The sequence below is a fragment of the Anticarsia gemmatalis genome, chromosome 22, assembly GCF_050436995.1.
Source record: "Anticarsia gemmatalis isolate Benzon Research Colony breed Stoneville strain chromosome 22, ilAntGemm2 primary, whole genome shotgun sequence".
Lineage (NCBI taxonomy): Eukaryota > Metazoa > Arthropoda > Insecta > Lepidoptera > Erebidae > Anticarsia > Anticarsia gemmatalis.
Window position 1 is genome coordinate 4456069 of NC_134766.1, and position 19266 is coordinate 4475334.

Genomic DNA, 19266 nt, shown 5'->3' on the forward strand with positions numbered 1-19266 from the left:
GCAACCCCAACGTGAAACATTTTTGTTTTGTTTTGTACTCAAAAATCCACATCTGCGGATGTTTGAATACAAAACTCCGTATCGGCATTCGCATCCGCAGTTTTCTAAGAATCGGCATCCGCAACAACTCTAGTTATAAAGTGTTGTCAAAGTATGTAGTACAGATACACTCGTAACTTGTAAACAAGTGGTAGGTGTTGAGACGTCAAGCTGTGCACGGGACAGTGAGCTGAGATCGTATCTGTTCAGTGGTTCACGCCGACGACTCGCTCATGCGTGATGCACATGATCACACACACATGTGTGGATTTACCACGCGTCTTCGATGCTTATTGTATCATTTTAGACTGTTGATATCATTATACATACTTTTAAAATACACCTTGTACACGTATAGGCAGAATGCTAGTTGAACCAAATAATGCCAGTTACTAGGATCCCTTCAAACTTTCCTTCATCCACATCTTGTCCTACAAGACAGAAATCATACAGAGATAGGAATCATGCAGAAATAAATATTCTCAGAATAAAATAACATTCATTTTTGACAAAAACTTAACTAGAGGTTTATATTTATCGCCACGCCGATTCCATTGCGTCGGGAGGTCGTGGGTTCGATTCCTACACGGAGCAATTATTTGTGCGGTCCATAAATAATTATTTTGGGTCTGGTCTAAAGTCCCCGCGACGCAAGAGCAATTCATAGTGCGGGAGTTGTAAAAAAAAATATCTATAAACGCCATTGTAACACATTTTTTATTTTCCTATAGATAGCAAATCTACAATAACATAGCCTTTTTCTGTTAATATCAATTTGCCAAAACATTCTATAAATAGAACACATATCGGACACTCTATTAGTCTATTTGGCAGGAACAACCTTGCTCCATTTACATCTATATCCTCTCAGAATTAATTCTGTTTTCGTGGTAAATATAGCTCGATATTATACCACAAATATGTCGTTTCTAGAGGACTTGCGCGACTTTTCCCGGTTTAGTACAATTTTATTCCGTTGATTCTATTCCCGTGATAATTTCGATCCCACCGATCCCATGTACACATTTCGTTTATAGGGGAATGGCCCAACTTTTCCCAAGTATAGTAAAAATTTATCCCGTTAATTTCATTTGCGTGGGAAATTCGATCCCATCGTTCCTATACAAACCCTGTCATGACAGTCATTCATTCACACATACCGTATGATTAGTGGTCAACCTAGTGTCAAAGTTGTTCAAGCCGCCCGAAAGGTCTTTGATATGACTTAACGACTGTTATCTTAGTAGACGACAACCGGGGCTGACTTTTAACGTGCCCTCCGAAGCACGGAGTCACCCAACTCAAATACCATAATGCGGTCACCCATCTATAGAATTACCGCGCCAACGGTTGCTTAACCCACCAATCGTTTACCGACTGATAATCATCCTATTTAGATCAATTGTTCAAAAATGTGCCTATATACATTTTGGTGATTCATATTTACCACAGCGAGAAATAAATGAGTACATCAGAAGAAATTAATTATGCCCCGGAAGTGCCAACTTTCACTTCCGTGAAATGAAAATCAACTGATTCTATATTATTCAAGAACCGCAGAGGTCAGGGAAAACTTGTTGGAACAAGTCCAGGTGCTGATTCACAAATGAAGTCCAAATGCACTGAATTTTGGTGACAAATTACTTTGGAAATTCTCAACAGCCTTTTGAGAGTCTTAAAGCGAAAACTTGAAAGCTTGTTTTTGTATTTTCGCGACAGTGTATTAATAAACGGAGTTGTTGCCAACAGTCATGAAAGCATATTTCAGCAAGTTTTGCTTTCAGAAACAATTTGAAAGTCTTATCTTCGAAATTGAATGCAGTTTTTTATGTATTTTGCAAGCCATTACAAAATACTTTTTTAGAACTCCCTTTACTATTACCCCTAGTATTTAGTAAAACATAAACTTTAACATGTAATATGAAGATTTATACATACGTACATAAAATCACGACTTTTCCCATACGGGTAAGCAGAGACAACAGAATGTCACTTATAAAGATAATTTAAGCCACCTTTCGCACTTTGAAGTGCCCTTGTATCGCGGGGACTTTTACAGACAGACAAATAAAGGACAACCAGAGCCGAAACAACTATTACTGGATCGCAATAACAATTGTTATGTGTGGGAATGGAATCTTCGACCTCTAGATGCAAAGGTATTGCCGTGGCAACCTTAACCACAAATCTATCTAACTCATTCCCTCAATAAACAGCAACATTCAAAGTTCACGGTCTCCCCTTAGGTCGAGGCTACACGTTCGGTTAATTTGGCAACGTTGTCTCCCAACCCGCGGCTGTTATGTAAAATACTTGCCAATTGCAATGGTAATTGCCTTCGCCTTGAAATACACTGTTGCTTTGGAAATATACCCTTCTGGCAAGAGGTCTTAGTACGACACAATTTGTCGTTTTAATTTGGCACCGTTTTCTACTTTTTTGGATATAATAATATTAAATATGTTATGCTATGTTATATAACACTTCAGTCTTCACATATATACGATATATCATGCCTATTATACCCGAAGGTATAGACGGAGATGTTTGAAATACAATTACGTTTCGCCATTTACAGTCCTATGAAATGTAGTCCGAACCTTTTTCTATATACCGGACACGCTACTAAACTCATAGCCCAGAGTTCGGTTTACAATAATCTTAAATAAAATTAGAAAAGACCAATAGCACTTTGCTCCACCTGAGAAACGAACCCGAGACCCCGACATCATCCGACACTAACGACCGCGTCACTGAGGCAGGCAACTAATTTCGAATCCATTTTTTTTTCTTGACTCCCGCACTAAGAATTTCATTGAGTTGCGACGATTTTTACAAACATACAAACAACGGACACAAATTAAAACCAGACGCGAAACAACTGTTTGTGGATCGCACAAATAGTTGGGCGTGGGAATCGAACCCATGACCTCCTGACACAATGGTAGCGGCGTGGCGACCTTAACTGCGCCACGGAGGCAGACAACATTTTTACGAACCTTCATCAATTGTCCTTATTAGCTGGAGTTCCTCCTCATGCTGTTAGACAATACAGACGGCACGAACATGGTGCCGTCCACCAGGAAGATATTTCTGGAGAAGTTCCGCAGATACATCATGGACAACTGCATATTGGACATGGTAACTATACTCTCTCGAACTCACTTGATAGTACAATTTAAGAAGGTTGTACATTAGCTACTGAGATAAGGCTAAATATTGATAGGAACACGGTTTTCGAGACCCGTAGTCCTGTGTTAAATAGGCCTAAAATCAAATTGCTTAAATCACGCCTAGATATGGTCCACAAATAGCTTGAAAAGCATATCGTATTAATGGGGAGGTTTGTAAGGTAACAGAACAAAAATTCTATTGTATGTTATTGTATTGTATAGTCCATAATAAAGAAAAGTCTAGCTTTTGGCAATCCGTCACTGTATTATGGCAACAAAGATACGTGAAACCACATGTCTGTTAAAACGCTGACACTTCGCGATAAAAAGGTGTCAGGAGGCTTTCTTTCAGAGGCTGTTCAACATCTCCCGCAACTCGCCAGCCATCTCCTGGTGCGCTCACTCAAGACTACTCACTGCTGTACTCAAGTTATGGAGCGAAAACCCCATTGGAAACCCGTAAGATACTGTCCATTATTTATTTAAAAACATACATTAATTATCGACTAACATTTAAAAAAAAAGAGAATATTTTTTGTATCGATTACATATCGTCGTATAAGTTCTATCACCACGTAAGTAATTTTTAGCAACTTTTCAGGAGAGTCAAATTTCAATTTCGTCTTTTGATTCTGTACCCATGACATCAAAATGTCAAAACTGCCAAAAAATTAATTACGTGGTGATAGAACTTAAACGACGATATTAGTTTTGTTTTCCACAGTTGCTATTATAATAATTAACTGTATTTCTATTAAGCTAAAGCGTTAGACCTGTAGCACAGTCTACAAGGTCTCGTAGCACTATCTCGTAGCTTATCCGTGATACCTAGACGCGTAGCACACGGATCGTAACGCAATCCCGTAGCACTTGCAAAAGCGTAGCTTATCCGTATCACTAAGACGCGTAGCACACAGACGCACATACTTTCATTGAAAATATCTCTTCTCATTCCCATTCCATTCTCACCAATAAAAGGTGTTATACATATTTATAAGTAAATAACACAAACGCGGAATCTCCTTAAGTTATTGTGAACCCTTATCGTTACGAGGCAGGTGTGAAAAGAACATTTTCTATCTTTTAATATAAAATTCACACGTGAAGTGTTGGTACACCTGAAATTGCTTTTAATGTTTTTCTTTCTTGAACAGAAAATACCGGTCTACAAGTTTAGTTGACCACGAGATAAGCATTGTAATAAAAAATAACTTCAAAAAAATCGTTCTTTCAAAAATATATTCGTGTTTGTGTTGTTCTTACTTGTCATGTTGCTAATCCACCTTGACAAGACACGTTTTGTCCTTGTTTCTCTGTCTTTTGACAAATAGTCGTAGACAAGTATGAAATATCAAGTGTCTTGCTGATGCGTCTCTTGCTCCAGCCCGTTTTATACAAGTGTGTTAAATACAGAATTTATATAATTTAAAACGATGGACATGAATACATATTAAAAAGCGAGATTTTACTAAACAATTTTATTGATTCGATATCCAGTAAAATAAAATACATCAAACCACAGCCTGAAAAAAACATCCAATTCAACATTCTAAGACCCTTCAAGGTCCATTTCATAAAAAGTAACACAATCCAACAAATATTGGAACCCATAAATAAGGTCCGAAGTAATTCACTATTTATCTGATCAGAGGAACAATACGCGTCCGATGCTTGGAACAAACAATATGATACGTAATGCCGCGTCCGCACGTTTGGCTCTTGCCGCAAACTCCAAACCTCTACAAACGTTTGGCTTGATTTAGAGAATCAAACATCGCTATCCACACGCTTGCGAGTGACTTAGTAAGTTCTGAAGAGGCAAGCATAACGGACGTGTTGGATATTGAGGATATATCAGCCATAACATTTGGTTTAAGTTAATTTTATTAAAAAGATAAGAAAAAAAACTACTAACGATCAATATTCTATAATATGCGATCATTTCAAATGCCCTCGGAGTCAGAAGATTGGCTCCATATAGAAAGAGAATTAAGTCTGCTCGCCTCCAGTACACAAACCAAACTGAGCGCGCACCAACATGTGGATGCGTCGCAAGCGCTTGCGGCAAATTCCCTTTGATTTGTGTCAAAAAACCGACACCCGATCGGAACGGCTACAAATGCTTGCAAACCTTCACAAACCATGGCAAGCACTCTCTCCACACGTTTGAATTTGTGGGCGCTTGTTGAGGTTTGGCAAGCGTGCGGACGCGGCATAAGATACGTTATCCCTCGGTACAAGTGTGTTTGTGCTTGTTCACGTTGGAACTCGCGGGCGCGGTGGCGGTCGCGAGCGCGGGGACGTGGCGATTTGTGTTCACGTTGGCCGCCAGGCGTTTGTTTCTAGCGACAAGCTCAAACTGGCTGAACTTACTTGACGTCGCGAGTGAATCGCGCCCGCCACCGCTAGTTCGACGTGAACACACACGAACATCTTCACGCGTTTGATATTGCCGCGAGCACGCCGCGCGGGCCGCGCGCGACACCGCTAGCTCGCCCGCTACTTAGACCGCGCGTACGGTTTGTACGTGAACACTTGGGAACTACGCCATATGTTTGATATTTCGCGACCACCCGCCACCGCGCCCGCCACCGCGCCCGCCACCGCGCCCGCTAGTCAACGTGAATGAGCACTTTTCCTTCAAATTGCACAATTTATATTTCAGGCACTCACCTCCACATTTACCGGCCAGGACTTTTATTGACGGCGAGCTCGACTTCTACAATGTAGACCGTTTGGGAGGGGTCTTGCCTTTTCTTGTTAGAACTTTAAGGTAATAACAACCTAAACTTCATATTTATAAAGTCGTATTCCCTTTGACACAAATCTCGAAAATTTTCAAACAGTTTTTAATCAAATTTCGACTTTATTGTTTTGAATGTGAAGTGTAATTTTGTGTGTTGTAAATGTGTATATTTTTTGCAGACAAGATCTGGTCAACGTATTGGGAGAAGACAATCCGTTCATACAAAGTTTTGAGCCGAATTACAATCGAGCTGGCGGCATCGATACAGGTACTTTAAAACACAGTTTTATTTGTTTCATCTGAAACAAAGCAAATTCTTTTTTCTGTGAGCTTTCTATTTTAATGTAACACCTTTTAAGAAGAAGTGGGTAATAGTTAACTAAGAAATATTTGTTATTTTAGGGGGCAGCAAGTCGTTTATCGTTCGTTGTTTATTTGTATTGAACAACATTACAATAACTAATAATATTTTTAAAGTACAAAGCTATTGATAAAGTTATTGCAAAAAAACCTACTAAAATTTTAAATATGAAAGTTAAGATGACTGTGTTAGATTTTATTTCTGATGCAATAACTATATACTGGAAAGAATTTGTTGATAGATGCATCGTATATTTTAGACCAAAACATCAAAAATATGTTATGTTTTATGTGATAAATAGGCAATTCTTAAAACCAAAATAGTTTTTATAACGTAATTTACGCAAACAAAATTCGTGAGCCGGAAAAATAGGTTCTTTAAATCCCAAGTCTCTCACGGGACTCAATTAAGAGGACTTATATTATCGTTGTCACAAGAAACAAGGCAAATTTTTAAAACTCCCCAGGGAGGGTGAGCTCGAACTTAAATAACTTATTCAGTGAGGCTACTTATTAGAGCGAGTTACGTTGCCAAGTTACCGCTGTGTACAGCTTAACTTATAATAAGACGAGCTCTGGCCCCTGTCAGTATTAAAAGTAATAAACAGCGACAATCTTTGCTTTAAGTTATTTTGAAACAGCGTCTGTAAATTTGTTTGCAAGATTAGATTATGATAAACTATTGCTCGAAAATACTTATTTGGGAGTTGTTGAATGACGTTAGGCATTGGAGAAATCAATCAATTTTGGATGTTAAGATGATTTGAAGTTAGGATCGATGTTTGTTTTTTTTTAATTATGCTGAAACTACTGAACGGATGTTGATGACATTGAGCACTATATAGATTACAACCTAAAACAACATCTGGGTTAATTTTTACCTTGAAAAATATTTTCGCGACAAAGCGCAGAGACCAGTTTTAAATAATGCACAATCACAAAACTCATGGACCGCAAAAGTTAAACCACACGAAAGTATAAAAAAAATTAAGAGCTAATATACTGCAGTGAAAATCTCTTGAGCAGTCATCGACATTACTTGAACAGGTCACTATTTCAACTTCCCAGGAGTGAGCGACATGGCGGCCGGCTCTCCGGGACTCGCCACACTGCCGCAGGTGATATCCTCCATGGCTAGGTTCATGCACCCTACTATGCCGCCCATGCCGAACAGGTAAGATTATAACATTATAATGGGGATGGTAACTAATGTTTATATTTTAGTCCGTTTGGTTGTGGAAAAATATTTTACGCGTATTTTTTCTTTTTGTATACATACTCAAATATTTACGGCGATACCTACGTGGAGATAAAAATTTCGCATGACGTCACGGTGTCATACAAAATGTAAACACTATGACGACATTAGCCCCGTACTCCTTAACCTTATTAAAAAAATAAAAAAAAAATAAAAATGTTTTATTGCAGTAACTAGTACAACTTTACATTGAATCTTACAATAGAGACCTCCTTTTAAGTAAAAGATATACCTGTGCTAGGAGGCCCCGCTCTTCAGTAACATATTTTAAAATGATAAAAGTGGTGTACAAGGAAAGATATAAAAAAAAGGACATGCACTTATATTCTAACTAATACAAAGTTATAAATTACAGGTTTTTGAATTAGAGTTAGATTAAACTTTTTTTAACATTTTTTTAAGAAAACGTGTGTGTGTGTGTGAACGCATGTGCGTGTGTGTGTATGCGCGTGTGTGTGTGTGTGTGTGTGTGTGTGTGTGTGTGTGTGTGTGTGTGTTTGCGCATGTGTGTGGGTGGATGTGTGTTGTGTGTACCTAAATATGTATCAGTGTGTGTGTAATGCATGCGTGCTTCTACATTTACAGTGGGGATGCTTGCAGCATGTCTTCTATTTCATCATAGGTTTTATCCTTCAGCCACTGAGCTATTGTCTTTTTGCAGTCTTTAGTTGACAAGGGGTAGATATTGAGTAGATCATTGATTTTGTTATATAAAAAAGCGGACTTTGCATAGTATTGCCTTTTAGCGTACGTAGTCTTAACATATTCTGTCGGTGCAACGCGATGTTTTCGTCTTCTTTCCGTTAGAAGTGGCTTGTAGGGCAATACTTTGTGTAATTTTATCACAGTATGGAGAATGAATAATTTTCTGACTGATAGTATATTGCTGAGGGAATACAGCTCGTTGGTTGGAAATCTATATGGCTTGGAATACATGACCTTTATTAGAGACCTCTGTGCTCGCTCTAGCTCAATGAACTTCGTCTTCGTTGCTCCACCCCATACGGGTATGCAATAAATCAGAATTGACTGAGCCAAGGAGACATAGATTTCTGTCAGCATTTTTTTAGTCATTACATGTCGTAGGTTTTTAAAAATCCATATCAGTTTCCTGGTACGGGCAATGGTCATATCTGTGTGTACATGCCAGGATAGTCGCTGATCTAATATTACACCTAAATATTTTATGTGAGTCACTTTTTCAATACTTTGACAGGAACAGTTTGTACAAATCATATCGCAAGAGTGGATTTTGAGTGTTTTGTTAGATCCAGGTTGTGTGTTGTTGTAGATGGTAAATGCAATGTATTTTGTTTTGGAGATGTTTAGCGTTAGGAGATGTGAACTCAACCAGTTTGTAATACTGAACAGACCCCTTTCAGCAGATTTATATACAGATTCCCATGTATCGCCACAGAAAGCAATGGCCGTGTCGTCTGCATATGAGAAGACACGGCCATTTTTCGGCACCATATTACAAAGCTGGTTTATGTAAATAGAGAAAAGAGTCGGTCCTAATACGCTGCCCTGTGGGACGCCGTAAGTCACGTATGTCTCGTCACTAATATATTCGCCTACCTTAACTCTTTGTCTATGATCTCGAAGGTAATCCGTTAATAAAGCTAACGGACTCCCTCTTATGCCGACATTTTCCATACTACGCACAAGGATGGGGACAGAAACGGTATCAAAGGCCTTTTTCAGATCAAGGAATACGGTTAAACATTTTTTTCCTGAGTCTACCAGTTTAGTTATATGAGTGGTCAATGCTGTCACTGCTTCTTCAGTCGATAATTTATGTCTGAAACCGTATTGAGCATTTGATATGATATTATATTTATGTGTGTAACTATGTAGTCTGACGTTAATGAGCTTTTCAATGATTTTAGATATGGCCGGCAGGACAGAGATAGGCCTGTAATTGTTTATGTCGTCTCTGCCTCCACCCTTGTGCACCGGTGTAATTATGGCTTGCTTCAACACAGATGGAAATTTACCTTGGTTAAAACATAAGTTAGTGAGATGTGTTATCAGTGGTACGACTAATTCATGGGCAGTTTTTAAGAATTTAGTTGAGATATTATCCCAACCTGGAGCGCTGTCTGATTTAAGACTCATTAGGACATCATAGACTTCAGTAGGATCGGTTTCAAGAAGCACGAAGGAGGAGCTGTGTGAGTGTATCATGGGATCAGGACCGTGAGGAAGTTGCGGTTGGTGTGAGCAAATAATGTTCTCAGCTAGAGTTTTCCCAACATTGGAAAAGAAATCATTTATGTGATCTACCGAAGCCTGAGGGGTAGGTTTTATATCTAATAATTCTGAATTTAAAGCTTTCTTTGGTTTGCGATGAGTTATATTGTTTATTGTGTTCCATATTTGTTTTGTATTCTTATTTGCTTTTTGTAATTGTTCCTTATCATATTTTCTTCTAAGTTTTTTAATTAAATTATTACAGAAATTGCGGTATCTCCTGTAGGTGATTTTTAATATAACGTTATGGGGATCAGATCGCAACTTTCTCTGCATATTATTTCTATTTTGTAAAAATATTGCTTTTGACAAAGACACATTTTATTGCGTTTCATCAATTTAAAAGAATTAATGGTTATTTTAAAACACGACCGGTGTCAGTGGAAACGTCGAGTTACAAATAAGGTATTGTGACCTTTAAGATTCTTCATCGTGTTAACACGTTCTTAAGAAACGTTGAGCAATTTAGTATTAAATGCGAAACCACCCACATTTCACATACTCACTCCACAATTCTATATTATTTTTTTGTTAGGGCTACAGGTGAAACAGCCTTAGCCCTGAAAGGTACAAGATCCACCATGCCCGGAGCTGGAGCCATTGACGTCAGAACAGCTTACCTGAGGCTAGTGGACGGTCTCCTTGCTTTATACCATGGAGCTGCCATCAAATATGCTGAGAAGGTACGCCATCGTATTCTTAAATTAATGCTTATTAATATTTTTAACATAACCGATGCTGTAGGTAAATGTAAAACTCAATATTTTTTCCATTAAGTTTGAAACCGCGTCTTTAAATGTGCCCTGTGCTTTAGTTCTATAGCGCGATTTCTGGTATTATCGACTAGCTTTGACATTTAAAATTCGTTCAACAAAAATAATTCTTGCGAAATGGGCTAGGGGCACTGATTAGTAATCGTTTCACTGCAATTTTTCTTGCACTATTTTCAAATTACTTAATTTTAAAGCCGTAATATAGTTTCTACGTGAATTTGTTCATGTGAATCACTGTATTGTTTTTTGGAACAGTTATGTGAACTGCGAGATAATCAATTGGACATGGCGGATTGCCTCCACGACATTGAACATCGGATATACACCGTACACACCGAGATGCAAGCAAAAGGTTTATCATTTAGTAATCACTATAAAAAACAGAAAATTTGTATTTGTTTTAAATACTATTTATATTATTCATATGTAGTGTGCCTTATGAAGTCTAGTTACAGTAATATGTTTATAGTCCAACCACTTCGTAGAAAAACCTTTTGTGCAAGGTCCGCGACTGGCAAAGGTATACAAAATGTAGAATTTTGAGCGTCAGTCATCCGCCGACTTATGCTTCAGATAATTCCCTGCTATAGTTGATTTTCGTGGACATACATGAAATTATATATTATTCTCTTGCTGAATCGTGTACGCCAAGGCTCTTTACTAAATTGTTGGACCTGTAGTAATGATGACTTTTTTCAGCCAGTTATGAACTGAATGATGAGGAAAGAGTAAAACACCAGCTGATGGAAAAGATGTTGAGGGAATTGGAGAGATCCAAGAGTGTTTATGAGGTAACCATTCGTTAATTTCTCTACGTATTTGCAATGATCATGATTGTTTATTTTAATCATACATTGGACCATAATGTAAAGATACTTATTGCGAGCAATTTTCAGGCTATGTGGTATTATATATGCATGGCGTAAATTTAGTTATGAATCTACTGTATTAACGAAAAGATTAATGCATTTGATATATTATGTATTTTATGTTTATTGTGAATATAACAGTGGATGTGTTTGCAACTCAATCATGACAAAACTACTGAACAGATTTTGACGTTTGGTAAACAGATACTTTGTAGCCTTGGTTAACACATAATATGAAACAGTTTATTTCGGGGAAATAATTTCACTCGTGCAAAATCATTCAGCTAGTGCAATAAAAATATAATTTACTAGCTGACACGCGCAACTTCGCTTGCGTCACTGAAGAGAATGGGTCAAAATTTTCCCCGTTTTCGTAACATTTTTCGTTGCTACTCCGTTCCTAATGACCGTAGCGTGATGTTATATAGCCTATAGCCTTCCTCGATAAATAGGCTATCTAACACTGAAAGAATTTTTCAAATCGGACCAGTAGTTCCTGAGATTAGCGCGTTCAAACAAACAAACAAACAAACAAACTCTTCAGCTTTATAATATTAGTATAGAAAACATTTTATTTCGGGGAAATAATTTCACTCGGGCGAAATCATTGGCAGCAGCTACTGCAATAAAAATATAATTTACTAGCTGACACGCGCAACTTCGCTTGCGTCACTGAAGAGAATGGGTCAAAATTTTCCCCGTTTTCGTAACATTTTTCGTTGCTACTCCGTTCCTAATGACCGTAGCGTGATGTTATATAGCCTATAGCCTTCCTCGATAAATAGGCTATCTAACACTGAAAGAATTTTTCAAATCGGACTAGTAGTTCCTGAGATTAGCGCGTTCAAACAAACAAACAAACAAACAAACTCTTCAGCTTTATAATATTAGTATAGATTAACCTTATTTCTTGTTCTCTGACCATTCTACCCTATAGGAGAAGTTGGAGATAGGTTCATTGCAAATGGGATGGGTGATCGGCGCGATCTGGACTAAGCAGAGGCAGGTGGAACTGGCCAAGCACTTCGCTGGCACTCTGCACTCCTTGAGGCTGTCCTCAGACCCGGCTTACGCGGCACATGTACAGGTTATATAGATTTAAATACGATTAATATATTTATCTTTCTAAAGGTGCCCAACGAGGACATTTTGTAGGGGGTCCAAAGACAAATATTAAACAACGAGAATTATTAAATTGAATTTACTATAGGTAAAGAATGTATCTCGTTTTCCTTATGAAGGTGGTGGCAGTCCGCAAAAGGTTGGGAACCTAAAATTTACTACTACTTCGGTGACTCCTTGTGATCTTTTGAATATCTTGGTTTTCGTACTCTTACGACATCAAAGAATCATGCTTAATAGGCTTTGGGCAATGTGCTTCTAGACTTTGTATAGACTCTTCCATAAGAGGCAAACTTTGCTAACGCGATTCAGGATTTTCAATTTAATTCAGTTGGTCACTAGATGGCTTTACTTACTTATTTGTGCTCTAGGGATTGCCACAATGGGTATTTTTTTCGATTTCTGTGTCAACTGGTAAAATATTTCAGGTTGCAAGTAAAGAAATTCTACCTGGCAAGAGTTCTATACTTGGAGGGACTAGTTATGCTTCATTACAGTTGGAATACACATCCAGTTCTGACCAAAGGTGCCTACATACATAGATTTCTCTCGAGTAACAATTTATACATCGTACTATATTAGGTTTCCATCGAGCTGAACGATTGCGGTTTCTAACGCAAAAAAAACTTAGACTACCTTGCAATTTGAATATTGGCTTCAATCTTACACTCAAATAACATTGACCGTTTTAACAGCTATGATAAGTGACAGTTTCCTATTATCTTAACCTTTGTACATTGTTAACTCTTGCGCAGTCCTCAAAGTCCGACATCAAGAGCGACCACACCACAGACCGGCTCCAACTCACAAGTTGGGTCTTCAAACCGTAAGTTAACAGGTAGTTAGATAGTAATTACTACCACTTTTAATAATATAATTACGATCAATATTATATTAAAACAAAAATATAACCTATTACTGGATGAGGGAGGAGTTATGGCTCCACTACTCTGGCCGAATGCAGGTTGTGGATTTGTCATATCTTAAAGAACTTTCAGACGTGCCTGTTTCCATCAAGAGGTTTTCCTTCACCATTAGAACAAGTTATCATTATATCTAACTTACATAACTTCGAAAAGTCATTGGTGTGTTGCCTTCGGACCTATGCCATGTCTTTAGAAAGTTATTGGTCTGGTTAAAATTGGTATTCATCGACCACTTGTGTGTGCTTACACTACTCGGCTATTACTGATCATGGATTAATTATATGAACAAGGATCTATTTGCCCCCCTGGTATTGTATGGTAGATGTATTACATAACGTTGACATCAGAGACAGGTGGTCAAGAATTTGCAGAGTCGCTCTTCGCGTTCGTGCCGGAGTACCACGTGGACGCCATGTTGGAACTGTGCAACACGCTGAGGTTATACATGCATCCCACCATCCCTGTGCAGCAGATACCAGGTACATAGATACTTTAACCCTTTGACCGCCGCGGTCGGCTATACTCGACTAATGGCGGTCAAAGATATAAATACCTTCTTTTGAGAGCTCTTATTTCCTGTTTTAATACAAATCCCGCACTAAAAATGTCTCTTGTGTTGCGGGGGCTTTTACAAACGTACAAACAACGGACACAAAGTACAACTATTCGTTGATCTCACAAATAATCGTTCCGCGTGGGAATTGAGCCCATGACCTCTCGACGCTCTGGTAGTGATGAGCGAGATTTACTAACAATAATCCCATGTAATAGGGGAGCCTATTGCCATATTATACCGGGCAAAGGGCACGTTACTAAAACTCCGAGCTATCCGGCTATATTTTTTTTTCAAAAATATATATTCGCAATTAAAAAGAGCCCGGCAATTTCTTGTCGTTTCTTTTCACGAGCAACCAGCTTACCAAAACGGTCAAAATTGTATGACTATTTTAAAGAAAATATTTTGTGTAACAGAATGGGAAGAACTAGTGGTATCGTGTGCAGCATTCTTGTGCGCGGAGTTTGCAGACCAGCGCATAGTACTGGCCAGTACGAGGGAGTCGCTTGTCCAAACCCTGGCGTCGTTCGCCACGCAGCCAGCTACCATGAGGGCTATTGAGAGAGTGCCGATGAAACAGTTAGTGTTGCTATCTTAGTTATAAAAAAATACTGGAAACAAACGGACTTTTATCCATATTTCCACATTTTATCAAATGATCTATTGCTACCAGTAGAGTGTAGCATAGTGTAGAACTGTAGATGTATGCAGAGGTGTAAGTTAACATTGTAAGACTTGTTATTGAAATCTACTGAACGTAAGGATCTTTTAAATGAGATGTAATCAGTTTTCATTACTTATATATTTTTAAATGAAACTAGCTGACCCGCGCAACTTCGCTTGCGTCACATTAGAGAGAAAGAGTAATTTTTTCCCCCGTTTTTGTAACATTTTTTACTGATACTCTGCTCGTCGTAGCGTGAAGATATATAGCCTATAGCCTTACTCGATAAATGGGCTATCTAACACTGAAATAATTTTTCAAATCGTACCAGTTGTTCCTGAAATTAGCGCGTTCAAACAAACAATCAAACAAACAAACTCTTCAGCTTTATAATGTTAGTATAGATTAGTATAGATTAAGGATAGATTGAAATAAAAAAGTATTAATACTGACAATATAGGCACGTCACAACATCAAAGCATCTTAAAACTAATAATATATTTTAACATCGAAGTAGACAGTATAACTATATTTTAATCGACAGACAGATGTCAATGGTGGAGGAGCTGGTGCGTCCATATCAGAACCGTGCCTGGGCGCAGTCCAACTGGGTGCTGGTACGATTCTGGCACGGCACAGGGTTCGGCTTCCGACACAGACAGTGGCCACATTTAGCAGCCAGGTAGCACTTATACTAAGACATGATTATATAAAGCGCTAGGTTATGCTTAGAGACATTTTAACTAAGCGTCTCCGTGCTTGAGATTAACAGCCGAGCCCGGTTCTTGTCAATTAAGATAACAGTCATTAAACCATATCAAATTCTTCAGGCGGCTTGACCAATTTTTCCACTTGGATACCACTAACTGTACGATATAATTAGACAAAAATCCGCTTTTTTCACTTCTAGATATCTATCATATAGCTTGTCAGATGGAACTTACACAGTTGTTTATACCTTTGCTGTCACTTTATTTAGCAGATTAGTTATCTGACACTTCTTTACAAGCTGAGAAACTAGCTCTTAACAATTTAAACGGCCAAGTTTGAGCAAAACAATACTACTCTTAAGGACCGCTTGATAAAACACTGAACTTGTTTCAAGCCATTATTTTACGAAAAACAAAGAGCACTTGGAACTTTTGTTTTAAGAGAATCAAGATAGTGTGGAGAGGTCAGCGTTTTAAATTGCTATTGTTTTCTGAAGTGGAAAAAATCTAGACAATTGTTTGGGTAAAAACTTTTAAGGTAAACCTTTTAACTGAAGTTAACAGTTAAAGGTATTAAAGTCTTATTCTTCAAGGTAAGTAAGAAGGTAAAACGGTAGACAGTATTGCTTATAGTAATGAATTTCTTTGCGAAATCAGTGTTAAATATTGTGTGTAAAACAATATTACCTTATGCAATTTGCATACTTTAATATTGCCTATACTTTTCTTTAGATTAAGTGGTCAAACTTGTTGTTCACTGCCATTTCTGAAACCCAAAGGTCACTTGCTGAATCCAAACTAAACTGACAAAAACTCCGAATCTTTGTAGAACAAGAAACATTAATACATACATTCATACATACATACATACACACATAAAACTATGTTTTATCGACTAAAGAACACCATTTCCTAAAATCAACTTTTGACAAAAATACATCTACAAATCAACAAAACCTATCACTGTGACTCATTGAAAACTGCAAGTAAATCAACAATATCGTCTAACAACTCATCAGCGATTCTCTCATGATATACAGCACCTACATCATCCAGATTTATGACCAATATCCAAATGGAACGTACCATACACGGAGACGATTTGACAGATATATAACAGTGGACTAATATTGAAATTGGACTTGGTATTCGAAGATTGGATAGAAAATTATACCTTTGTAAGTAATGCCAGTATTTCTAGGCGATTCGTTTAACTGAAGTGATATTTGTCCGTGATGAAAATGCTTATTCTTGCCATTTACTACTTATTATTTTTTTATATTTGATTACAAAAATCTAAAGCTTAAGAAATAGACTACGAAATGTTCGGATATAAACTTTAATGGTTACTACACAATCTCGCAAACGTAGTTTTATTGAATGGTGCTATTTCATGGCTAATACACAAGTGTCAGATAACCTATCTGCAAGATAAAGTGACAGCCAATGTATGTAAACAACTGTCAAAATTATATTTCTTTACATTTAATATAACACCTACCTACTTATTAAAAAGTGGTGAAACGGTGGCAAAAAGTGTGTATTTCCCGATATCTATTGCACGTTTTGCTATCATAACTTTAAAATTTTCGAGTTGCATGTTTGATTTTAACAAGGGAATAAAAACAAATGCTACAAACTAGATATACGAAGATAAAATGTCTACGTCAAATTCAATATTTGATTGCTCTCATGAGTTATACTCGCTCTCATATTATAGTGTCGACATGAACCCTGTAAGGCGTCATATAGCTTCAATTCCCGTATCCTATAATTGTATTATATCAATTTCGAAAGCTATACTTCTGTGCGTGTCTGCGCGTGTGTCGCCGGCTGGCTAAATAAATTAGATGGCCGACATAGATAGACGTGACGTGTGTATATTGAACGTGACACAGGTACGGCGACAGGGAGCCGACTGTCAACAACCTGGGGGCCAAAGTCGACGCCGGCCTCATGAGCCAGTGCTTCGGTAAGTTTCGCATTTGATAACTTTATGTTAGTTTCTTTAGAAATTATTTCTAGTACCGCTTACTTCTTTGTGTCTCCTTTAAATGTGGATCGTAATATAATGTCTGATTGTGTATGTAGGAAATAAAAATGATATTTTATTAAGTGCAAGTCAGTTGACTAGTCAAAGATCGCACATGCAACGGCGATTCGATTAAACGGTCTGTAAAATATTGTTAAGCATCAATCGCATTCAGGGATTCTCCGTTATGTGTTTAAGGTTCCTTCTCAACATATTAGTAAATTCACTACTCACCAATATATTATATGAAACTTTTGTATTAATTGTAAAGTAATTAATTACTTTAAACTTTTTACTACCAACTATCTTTGACGTCCGCTGATATTGTTTGCTCAAAGTAAATTTATTTATTTTCTTTCCAAAATTTGTGTTCTAAATCTAATGTGAACTCTAATCCCAAGGGCCTTGCCCGTCGGAGGTGATTCAGAGTCGCATCAGGGACTACCTGGCGGCACACCCGACCGCGGCCGCCGCGTACCTCAACTCACTGCTCAGTCAACTTAACTGGGCCTTCTCGGAGTTCATCACTATGATGCAAGAGGTTATACAGCACAATTTTTCATTGTAATATACTACTAATATCACAATATGGTAATTATACGATCATCGTGTTTATTCTGTTCCTACTGTGATTCTGATGACTCTTGGAATTTTATCACTAAAGTAATTAATGCTTCGACTTGTAATGTAACAATCCATATGAAAAATTTGTCTAGGAGAATCTCTTCAAGAGCTTGCTAACTTAGTATTGCTTTAGCCAATTCTTAACCTCGCAAACTACGAATTAGTGGATTTCCTAGAGTATTTTAAAATGGATATCTCTGTCTACCTTTTTAAAAGTTGAGCACTTGACATTGTAAGAAAAAAATAAAATAATTATTTCGTAAATGATGTCTAGATGGACAGAGTAGACGTGGACTCCCACTTAGAGTCGCGTCAGATCAAGCTGTGCGCGACCTGCTTCGACCTGTACCACGGGCTGGCGAGGGCGCTGGAGATGACGCTACACCTGGCCCCGATGCTCCTCACCAAGCCCGAAGCTTGTGATAACCAGAATGAATTGCTACTGGGCAGGACTTGCCAGGTTTGTGTACTAAGTGTGAATAAGATCTTATATTATTACATGACAATATGGTGAACTTTACTTTCAGCACTTGAAAAATCTGTACAAATTGCTTAATAGTTATTCTTTTTACTTTTATCTAAGTTCAGCAACTATTTAATAAGCCTTGGTTCACCAATTCGCAATAATTTCCTGTAAGCTTATTGGAATTTTGACAGCGGTTTTCATAGATTTACTGTCACTTTATAAATCGAACTGGTTATCTAATGTTGTTAAAACAAAAATGTTCATTAATGCTTTATTAATTTATTTCGAACATCAAGGCCATCTTTTCACGTCCCGAAAAAAATCTGTTGAGACGCCAAAGTTATTCCAATAAAAAAGTCATCTGGCGATGGATAAATGATTCCTGTACTTAGATCCTGATGGCAGTAGTGTCTCGCGTGTGTATCCGCGGCGGGGGTGGTGCCAGCTTCTCGCGCCTGGTCTCCCGAGGTCTACCTGACACTGACCGGGTCCATTACTACGTCGCACTCGCGCCGGTGGCCGGCTGCTTGATCAGAATGCTGGACCCTAAACTCCCGCCTGATGTTAGTACCAATACCCAGATACCAATACCCTTTAAATACAAATCGACTTTATTTTTCGTTTATTGCAATTTGATAAGCTATTTTGGTTTTCATGGCATTTTGATAGGTTTAGGGTAGTCAACCTTTATACAT

The 19266-nt window shown here is 37.9% G+C and overlaps 1 protein-coding gene across 4 annotated transcripts in view; it reads left to right on the top strand.

Moving 5' to 3' along the window:
- LOC142982639 (E3 ubiquitin-protein ligase RNF123-like) overlaps positions 1-19266 on the top strand; it is a 38634-nt gene that overhangs the window by 17137 nt on the left and 2231 nt on the right. The window contains exons 15-32 of one of the 4 annotated variants that reach the window (XM_076129248.1): positions 3061-3180; positions 3550-3671; positions 5878-5985; positions 6138-6226; positions 7387-7492; positions 10365-10512; positions 10858-10954; positions 11302-11393; positions 12409-12558; positions 13022-13119; positions 13349-13431; positions 13873-13998; positions 14492-14654; positions 15284-15421; positions 17348-17421; positions 17883-18022; positions 18380-18565; positions 18964-19134. In XM_076129248.1, coding sequence (XP_075985363.1) covers positions 3061-3180; positions 3550-3671; positions 5878-5985; positions 6138-6226; positions 7387-7492; positions 10365-10512; positions 10858-10954; positions 11302-11393; positions 12409-12558; positions 13022-13119; positions 13349-13431; positions 13873-13998; positions 14492-14654; positions 15284-15421; positions 17348-17421; positions 17883-18022; positions 18380-18565; positions 18964-19134 — 2211 coding nt within the window. Of the gene's footprint in view, positions 1-3060; positions 3181-3549; positions 3672-5877; positions 5986-6137; positions 6227-7386; positions 7493-10364; positions 10513-10857; positions 10955-11301; positions 11394-12408; positions 12559-13021; positions 13120-13348; positions 13432-13866; positions 13999-14491; positions 14655-15283; positions 15422-17347; positions 17422-17882; positions 18023-18379; positions 18566-18963; positions 19135-19266 lie in introns of all 4 variants that reach the window. The other 3 variants (XM_076129249.1, XM_076129251.1, XM_076129250.1) reach the window with 3 other exon arrangements.